Here is a 10,164-nt window from a genome sequence, read left to right as displayed (position 1 = left end):
TTGCTTTGTGTCTCTGCTGTAGTGCAGTTGCTGGTACATGCTGTTCTGCGTTGTCCAGTTCCCTCTGTCCTTCATACGGGAACAGAAGGAGGCATCTAAAAACAAGTTTCTGGGGTTTCTTGCTGTTCTTTTCACAGGACAGAAGCTGAGTGCTGTTTTGCTGCACATTGATAAATGCAAGTCAGAAAAAGTGGTTTTTAAAACCCAGTGGTGGTGTGACATCTTGTTGTCACTGTTTCCAAATCAAACGTCACTGGGTTGCTAGTGAAATTAATGCTCTTTTTTTTCCCTGAGTTTCGGTGGTGAGAATTGAGTTCAGCCCTCTTCAGCACCATCAGTGATGATGAAACTTTGCACAGGACCTGTGACGGGGTGGACGCTTGCCTCCCATCCTTCAGTGGTTTCAGGTGTAAGGGTTTGGAACTTCATAAACAGCCTTGGCTGCGCCTTGGTGCTACCCCCGCGGTGTAAAAAAATAATGTTTTCATTATAAAAGTGGTTTCCTAGCTGCCACGTAGTGCTAGGGATTATACACCTAGCTGGCATGTAGTGCTAGGGTGATGAGGGACTCAGTCACATCCATAAAGAGCTGGTAGCCCCTTGCGACTGTAGTGTCAGTTGGGTTAGGCTGCATTGCTGAGATTGGACAGCAGATACAAATTTTTTACTAGTCAGGCTGGGGTGGGACGATCCTCGGTTTGATCACAGCCCTACTGCTGTAAATCACTGCATTTGTTTACATTTTATTGGCGCAATTCAACCCTTAAAGAAGGGTAGAGGAGCTTCTACTAGTACATCCTGAGTGCTTATGAAATATATCCGTCCCCCCGCCCGCCATCTCACCAGCGTTTTGGAAAGGCTGGGTGATGGGCTCACGTCCCGTCTCCTTGCAGCACCCTCCTTGCTCCAGCCCTGGCCCTTCGCTCACACCTTGTGCTGGTGCGGCTCACCACACCGTCGGAACACAGATGCAGCCGGGCAGCTTGGTGAGCTGTGGGTGCTCCTGGGTGGCTGGGTGGGCTCTGGGGCTGCCGCACCGGCGAGAGGAGGTGGCAGTGGGATGGAGCAGAGACCTTTTAGGTGGTGGGGGAGTGTGCCTGGGAGTGCAGCCTGGTGTGGTGGGGGTCAGGAGCTGCAGCCTGGGTCGATGCTGGGAGAGTGATGGCGACGGCTGCCAGGTCGTCCCATCCAGCCTGGCATAAACGGCAACCGCAGCTGCTGCTTGCTGGGGAAACCCAAGCCTTCGGGGTCCTTTTGGCTGCTGCTGCAATCTCCACGGCAACTGACCAGGTGATGGGGCTGGTGTCGCAGAACGAGTCTGGGTGCATGAGGCTGGAGGCATGGAAGGACACGGTGGAGAGCACAGCATTGTGTCCAGATGGCCTCTGTGGCAAAGGGGCAGGAGGACGTTTCCCTCCCCACAGTCCCCTGCGGCTGCTCCCAGGCTGTGACTGGCTCTTCTTCCCACTGGGTCCAGGCAGCTGTTTGTGGGTCTGTGGCATTTGGTGGCTCAATGGTAGGACTTACATTTAAAAGCAAGACAGCACCACTTTTTTTTTTGTGCAAGGTGGTAGTTTGGGCAGAGCCGAGGAAAGTGGTGAGCTGTGGTCGGGTGGGACCATACCTTCAGCCTCCTCAGAAACCACCTGAGCTGTGCTCCATCTCTCTTCAGAAAATGGGATTTCAGTCCTGTGACAGTTGGCCTGTTTTGCAGTGCATGCAAGGGCTGCTGTACGCAGCTGTCAAGCCCATGACAATGTTATTACTGTGTAAGACAAGCAATGGAGCAAAAAGGCCAATGCTGACAGGAGTGACAGTGAGCAGTGATGTGGCTCCAGAGGTGAGCTGTGTGGGTCACTCACATCCTTTACACTTCATATTATTACAGTTTAATACAGATTGCTATCAAGCTGTGACTTACTGTGTTCCTTCATGCTTCCTCCAGCTGAATTTTGCAAACTGCATTTATTTTCCAGTTTAGATGCTTTAGATATGTCCTATCTTCAGAGGTTCACCTCTCTAGTAAATATCAATCCTTGTATTGTGTAAATATGGAACAAACAAAAGAAAGCTCTGAAATTTACCAGCGGTAACTTTCTTCTCTTACTCCTCCTGATTTAAACCGGAAAGAGCTTTGTGCTGTATAAGTTTGGGTGCTTTGATAGAGGAATGCATTTGTAACAGGGGTGGGTGGCTGATCTCTGTGATTGCTCAGTGGCAGGTAGGTGAGACTTAGTCTTAGGAAATTGATTAGCTCTTTGCTAATGTCAAGTGCTGAACAAAGAAGCAGTACTGGCTTCCACTGATCCCAAAGTGGAAATCTGAGCAAGACCTGAAGCACTGTATTCCCCCTGACATTGTATTGAGTGATACACCTGGAGGATCATTTTCTTATGGCTACCTGAGTTTTCACTTCTTTAAAATAACAAGATCATTTTAAAGGGGAGATGTAACTTGGCTTGAATTTGTGGTATTTTCTGATTATATTGCATTAGTTAATAAACAAGACCAAATGCTTGATTTTGTTTGGGTTATGAATGGTACTACTGACTTCCAAAATATTGTCAGAGGGACAGGCAGGAGTGTTCATTAAGGCAACCCTGCAACTTTTGTCTCCGAAAGAGACACAGTAGAATAAGGTCATCATTATATGTAAGATTTTGTAGTAATTTGGAAATGTAGTGTGGATTAATTTGCCATTTATTGCTCTATTAGTGGTGCCTGTCCTTGTTTGCTGTAAGTTTTGTGTGTCTTTTATGATTTATTGTGCAGTTTGGACTGTTTTCCATCAGTTAAAATCTTCAGAAGATGTCTTTCTGTGTCTTTATGTATGACTAGTTTGTTAAATAATCCACATTTTATGCTGATCATTGAATTGGCTTTATAAGAGGAGATCACATGCAGTAATATATTGTGTTCTGATGCTGCCAATGTAAGACAAATGTCAGCTTTTAGCAAGGTAGCTGCTGTCAGCTTTAAGAGCAGATTTTTTCATTACGTGTTTGGGTCACAGTTACAAAACAGTCAGATCCAAACTTTCTCAATAATCGCCATGCTTCTAGAGCAGTGGGTTTTTGTGTGGCCTGTTTTAGGCGGAAGGCCGAATTATATTCCATGTCCCAGAGACTTTTTGTCATTTCCAGTTGGGGATGGACCAGGAAACCTGTTTTTAAGCAGTTTGCAAATGTCTAATGCCAATATAGGATTTTTAGCAATGCTTTAGGGGCCTTTTTCAAAGGCAGAGCTAGGGAAAATAAACTGTGATTTGGGATTTCTTGTGTTTAGTTCATTTGCAAAAGCCCGTGCTATTGGCAGAAGTGTTGAGGTGAGGGCCTCTGTGGCCTTCCCTGTCTAGTCCAGTGCCATGGGCTGTGCAGGGTGACAGGACAGTCTGCTCGGACCCTCTAGCTGCAAACCAGGGGTCCCTCCGTGAGCACCTGCACCCTGAGCTTGACGTGCTCGTGGAGCAGTGCTGTTTGATGTGTTTTTCAAAAACGTTACATGCTCAGGGGTGGCAGAAAGGCTCAACTGATTAGTTAATGAACTCAAAAAGTAGTAAATTAATTAAAGGCCTGGTGTTTGAGACACGCTTTCTGTCAGCTGGTCAGCTCTGTGCTCCAAGGGTCAAGCTGGAGCTTCTTGACAAGGAAAGAATTTTGTATTTAGTATTTCCCGCGTTTTGTTGTCTGCTGTTTGTTTTCAGAAATACTGTGCCAACTGTGTTGCGTGGTCTGCTCTTGAGATCACAGGCAACATGTTGGAAAGCCCATTACAGTCAAAGCGTTTTTCTTTTGTTGGTCAAGTTTGGGATCAAAACGTTGGAAACATTTTTAGGAGCCTTTGATGTAAGGCTCCAATCCAGAAAAGCACTTAGGCATTCATACTTAGCTTTTAAATGAAAAGAAAATGACACAGCACACTGTTTTAAGACAGAGTTTATATATTTCTGAGAAGCTGACACGCTCCTTTTGTGCTAAGGAAAATAATCTATCATCTGTCTTCAGTATGACTGAAGATTTTTGACAAGTTCTGTTATCCCTGTATGACTTGGGTCTGCATTTACCCTGCTACCATAGGTGACTTCTCTTGTGTTGGCGTTAGGTAGTATGTTTGTGAAGATCTGAGCATATGTTTACAGTGGATGTGTTTGAATTAATTGCTAGGAAATAATCACAGAAATTGTGATGTGAGCTGAGGTGTTATGTTATCTTTAAAAGAGGAAAACAGAGTAACTTTTCAGTGCTATTGAATCTGCAGTCTGCCTGCAAAGGCAATTTGGGATTGATGGGTGGTTGTCTTATCATTGAGCATGGTGAACTGGTGAACAACAGTGGAAGCATTCAAATAGTATTATTTGCACAGCATTTTTGTAAGTCTTTTTGAAACAGAAATTTACTTGTAAATTCAATTACTTGTAGTGCAGGATTTCCACAGATGTGCAGAGTCCTGAACAGTTGGGCAAGGGAGTAGGTAAGAAAGATTGGAAAAGCAAAAGGTGCTAGTTAGTAGCAGATGTGCTATGTACCGTAGTGATGGAGGTGAGGGGAACTACAGCGTGTCTGTGTTACAAAGCCACGCTGTTGTCCTCTGACAGCCTGAACACAAGGACATTCTAGAAGACCTGAGAGTTTGTTGAAAACCTCACATTGGGTTCAGATTTTATTGCACATGACCCTGGAGTTTTACAATGCCCTTCTACCCTACGTAGATCCAAGGTGGTGTTTTTTGTTACAGTCAGTTGTTATATGACTTCATACCATAAGCATGCATGTAATGGATGCTGAACCAGAAAGTCCCTGCCCTGAGAAGCTTATGCAAGACAGCCTGTTAAGTTGGAAATCTCTTTAGTGCTGGCAGTGGTTTACCAGTTGCCATGGGATGCAGAAATACTGCTGAAGTCCTATTTTTCACTTAGGAATTATTATGCATATAATTATGATATCTGCAAGTCCACTCTATCTTTTACAGCTTGGGAAGAGTTCCTGGGGGTAAGAGTTCAAGAGATAGCAATGTGCTTATAGGTTGAGCTCTTGTGAAATAGTCTTGAGTGTTAGATTACAAGAACTCTGGCTGCACTTCAGGTATCTCCTGTTCTTGCAGGTGACTTGAACTATGTGTAGTTAATTTTTAAAAGGGTTTAAGATATTTTAGGACACTGCTGAGCACAGAGGTTGGATTCTCATAATAGCTGTAGTAAGGGGAACTTCTTTCCCTCCCCTCACTGTGTGTTTGAATAAGGGTTGGTCACACACTGCCCTACACTGACTTCTCACCTACATGCTTTCACCTGAAAATGGTGTCTTCCTCCTGCCTAGGCACTGAAAATCAGTTTTGGATCTTTTGGGTATGTCCATTTCTTGCCAACAGCAGTAAAAGTTCTTTACAGGTACTGTGGAATTATGCCGGAGTTCTGAGGCAAATATTTTAGCCTCAAGAGTTTAATGTTGTCAGTTGCTGTTTAATGAGTATTTGCTTTCATCTAATCATTTTGAGGGTCACAAATAATTTCTTAAATGTAAAAAGAGTTATATGATGTGTAACTGTACTTTTTTTTTTCTGCTGAGATTCTTCCAGACCTACTCAGGAATGCAAAAACACTGACTCTGATGGTTAAGATCTTTAGGAAAACCCAAATTCTTGAGAAGTGACATAGAGAAGTGGTTGTGTGTAGTGGATTCACTACACACACAGTGTATGCGGAGCTGAGGTATGATGCTTGGCGGCACTTTTCAGGTCTTGAAGTAGTCTTTTGGCTAAGACACAAGATAGAAATTACTGCTGTCTGTTATCAGTATACATTTGTTGCAGTTGCAGTAAGTGACTTGTAACTCGATTGTTCTGGCTTGTTTCCAGCAGGACTGTACTTGCCTAACTGAACTAGCCTATTATTTAAACTGGCTAGTCATTGTATTATTTCTCATTATGTGCCCCTGTCTGGATCTACAATGTGTCATTAAAAGCAGTTACTGCTGTTTTGTCCAATAAATGGTTATATTTCAATAATGGATTAAATTACTTTGAGACAGAGATGTGTGGCCTTTAATTTGCTTTTGCAGGGAGTTGAACAGTGTCCGAAGCAGCATGCTGTTTCATTAGAAAATGCGTGTATCTGTGCCTTTCATCCCGAAGGGGACATAAGTACAGCTAATGGTACAAAAATTTGTACTTTAGTGTTGGCAATGTAACCTAGTTTTCCTGAGTTTGGCACTCAACTGATGAACAGTGCTTATCGTCTGGTCTTGAAGGGGCTGAATGTTTCTTGCAGATCTTGGTTTAGTAAAGCTAATTCAAGAGCAGGACAAATGCACATTAGCCTCTACTTTCCAGTGCTTAGTTGGTGCAGTGCATCTAAAGGCTTTGACTCTGGCAACTCCTTTATGAAGGGGTGGAGTGGACTGGGGCAGGAGAAAGCAGCAGTAAAAATGGAAGCATTCACCTGTTTGCACTGGGTGGGTCGGTGGGTGGTGAAATCATCGCAGGCGCCAGTACGGCAGGTGGTGGCAAGGCCACGTCGCCCCATCCTCAGAGACTGCCAAGCCAAGCACTGCGTACCTGCTTGGTGATCCCAGTGGCACGGCTGCTTGCCTCGCTGACGGCAACCCTAGAGTTTGGAGGACAGGTTACATCTGTGCTAGGCAGGGATTTTAGATTTTGCCTGCTCTCGCTCCCCATCACCAAGGGTTTGAAAGAAATGAGTGGTGCAGGTGTTTCTCTGAATTTTATGCTGTGATCTCTTTACTTCTGGAAACCTTAATTTTTGAACATTACTTGTGATGAAACAAATGTGACCTGACAGTGTCCTTTTAATACCATATTATGCAAGGATCTCAGATGTTAAAGATATTGGAGAAGTGTTTAAAAGCAATTTTCTAAAAACTACTCATGTGCCTTAAATTTCAGAGCCAAACTCTTGCCACTCTATTGACTAAATCAGTCTAGAAATCTCCAAAGCCTCTTCTGTGGCAGGCAAGTATAAGCAGCAATCCTAATCCTCAGACTGGCTAGAAGTGAGAAGGCAAAACTCCCAAACAAAGGTCTTGGGACTTTCTGGAAGGAAAATTGGAAGGAATACTGCAGTATAAACTTGGCTTCAGGTCTTCTGTATATCAGAGCAGAAATTTGCCAGTCAGGAGGAGCATGGAGGTGTATTTTTGTCTCCCCTATGGTTAGGTGGTAGAAAGGATACAGGCTGATGCTGGCTGAGGTTTATGTACCTCGCTGTAGTCACGGGGGAAACTTTAGTTTGTCATTGAAGTTTAATTAAATGACAACAGTTTTGAAATGTTAGCCAGAGTTTTGTGAAAGGCGGTATACATGTTACAGAGGTCTTTTACAAAGCCAGGAACCAGGAGCAAACAAACAGTGGTTAAGAAGTCTCCTCTCTTCATTTTTACTTGCCCAGCTGTGAAGTCAGGGTTGGTTGTCAAAGGCATGAAGGTTTAAAATCCTTTTCGTGATTATAAAGTTAGCGTAGAAACCTAAGTAAAGCCTTAGATTAAGAAGGAAATATTATTGTTATGGTATAAATTTTACATACTAAGTGAAGATTTCACCTTATATAAAATCAAGAATAATGGTAAATGTATTGCATCTCACAGTGTTTCAGTTTTGAAATTTGTGCTTCACAAGATGAAATACAATGATACAGTCTTGTATTTTATTTTTTTCCTACGGATAGCAATTTCCATGTAGGTATTTTTAAGCAGTACCAAGTGTTCAGGAACTTCATTAAAGGCATAAATGGTGGACTTTGCAAATGATGTTTTTTGCTGTGTTCACATGTTTATCATTTGAGGTGAAAATCAATGTTCAAGTTACACGCTTCATCAGGATCATGTACAGATGGTATGCTATCTAAATACTTGTTTTTGAAATGTAAAAATTACAGGAAGCAAGGAGGTGAAAGAGCGCAGCATAGCCAACACTCTGGCAAACCCTTTATGTAAATAAGCAAAGATTAATGTTCAAATATCGGTATGGAGAGATATTATGTTTCTTTGCAGGGCAAGGTGAAAATTCCCAATGTTGTATCCGTTGTGCTTTTCAATGTTGTTTTCAGTCCTATTTCCTGAGAATCCTGAAGTGAAGTTAGCTGGAGCGAGTGTTGCACTAGGGGAGTCTCTGTGCCACTGGAGGTGCATCCTTGGTGCAATCAATTTGGTCATCCTTCATCAAATAAATTTCACAGTGTTCTTGTTCATTTGAAATAAATGAGAATTTTGTCAATGACCTCTATAGTAGTCAGGTTAGATTCGTGGCACGTGATTCAAAACTATGGGTTTATTTTTCCATTGGCTTTGCTGGACCTAAGAGCTTGACCCGTTGTGACTAGAATCTCCTGATCAGATGTGGCGTGTGTTGGTTACTGCCCTTACTGCCTCAGCTGCAGAAAAATACAGGTGCTTTTGGACCAAACTGAAAAAGAATAAATGAAACATCCAGAATTGTAAGCATTGATACTTTTGTTTTAACCCCCAACTGCCCAAAATATAAAAAAAAGATAATTTTTTAAAACAAGGTGTGTTTTTTAGGAAACAGCTTAGATGTTCAAAAAGTAGAGAAGCAGCCTCATCATCTCCCATGTTAGATGTCACTTTCACTCACACAGTGTATGGCTGTCACTGAGGGCTGTAAGTTATATTTTGGTTTGAAATAACCACACTAAACAGCTGTTGTGTACCAGATGACCTCTCCCCCCCCCCCCCTTTAAAATTATTGATTTGTGTTTTACCTTGTATCGTGTAACTTTATGGTGAGGAACACTGAGCTTTGGAGATAAAAACTTGACACCCTTTTCAGTTGTATTCACATATGGATTGGCTGAGTGCCTGTGCCTTGCTCAGCTGGTGGCCTGTTTTGCTGTTGGTGTGTAGGCTGATGCAATGCTTCTCTATTACACTGGGCTGTGTATCTCCAGTGCTGGCCTTCACATCTGGAAAGACACCCAGATAATGCTTGATTTCCAGAATATGTCATGCTGGAGGTAAAGTAGCTCAAGGGAAGCTAGCTGAGACTATGTGATGCCAACAGCTTGCTCAAAATTACTTTGAACTACTAGTGCTCTTACTAAATTAAATTGACAGCCGTTGGGTGTTGTTCATCTCTCACAAGGCTGAGCATGTTACCTCTGCAGATGCCATAAGGCTTGTTCTGTCACACCCATTCCTGTAATGAAAAGTTTAGTAAAAGTTCATTCTTGTCCAAGGCATCCCATAACATAAAAAGGTTTTTTGTTCCTTAGCATTGATTGAAAACCAATTACCAGAAATAGTAATGGGTTTCAGAAAAATCAGAGTCCCAGGGTACTGTAATATTGGAAACATTTCACTGTTTTGCTTTGTAGCTCAAACAACTAGGATGAAGAGGTTTAGGAAGCATGAAAGAATACTGATTACCAACGAGAATCCTACCAAAAGGTTTTTGAAAGCAGTGTGTGCCTGCCCTCAGGTGCTAAAATTTGCTTCACTGTGTGCAAGGTTCTTCTCTGGCTTTAATTTTTGCACTTTGTCTTCAGTAGGTGTCTTTCTACGATAATTAATTTTCTTGCATGCCCATGCTCTGTCCAGCCCTGAGGATCTCCCACGCTGTTACTCCTTCATTCAAAGCTTAACCAGACACGGTTCAATTAGTTGCTTCTGGGAGAAGACACATGCACACCAATACCAGAAAAATGATCTCTTTCATCTTTGTCAGTGTGGGCCTGTTTCAGAGTACATTAAAACCAAAGGTAGGACTCCCATTAGTCTTGGTGAGGGATGGGTCCCCACCTGCAGGCAAGCTGATAGTTCACTCAGGTAGCTTGTGGCCCTCCATAACTGTGTGACTAGCTGGGAGATTATGCAGGGGTGTTTAGGGATGTGAAGGGATGTGAAGCTGGAGTAAAAAAACCTCAAACAGGCCTGCTTTGTTAAGTGTCATAATTTCGTTCAGGAGATAAAAGGGAGGTATTCTGTTTTATAAGAGTTATTGCTGACCTCCATCCATCTCCCAGCAGTACTCTTAATGAGTTGAATTACTGACATTCTCATGAATTGAATTATTTTATAAGTCATTGTATGAAAGACACATTTTACAAACAAGTATGGAGACAAGTACTTACCATAAGTATTTTTACAGGGTAGACATTTTGCAGAGGATCAATTGTTTTTAAATGTGAGGAGTGAA

At 42.6% G+C, this 10,164-nt stretch overlaps 1 protein-coding gene across 1 annotated transcript in view; it reads left to right on the top strand.

Annotated features, from left to right (window-relative positions):
* The first annotated feature begins 1,161 nt into the window (after window positions 1-1,161).
* The window catches only part of TRPM6 (transient receptor potential cation channel subfamily M member 6), a 90,011-nt gene continuing 81,008 nt past the window's right edge, over window positions 1,162-10,164 (top strand). The window contains exon 1 of the mRNA XM_075446849.1: window positions 1,162-1,516. Within this exon, the coding sequence (XP_075302964.1) occupies window positions 1,162-1,516 (355 nt within the window). The remainder of the gene's footprint in view (window positions 1,517-10,164) is intronic.

The sequence above is a fragment of the Opisthocomus hoazin genome, chromosome Z (genome assembly GCF_030867145.1).
Source record: "Opisthocomus hoazin isolate bOpiHoa1 chromosome Z, bOpiHoa1.hap1, whole genome shotgun sequence".
Taxonomy (NCBI): Eukaryota; Metazoa; Chordata; class Aves; order Opisthocomiformes; family Opisthocomidae; genus Opisthocomus; species Opisthocomus hoazin.
This window is presented reverse-complemented; position numbering and strand designations above follow the sequence as displayed.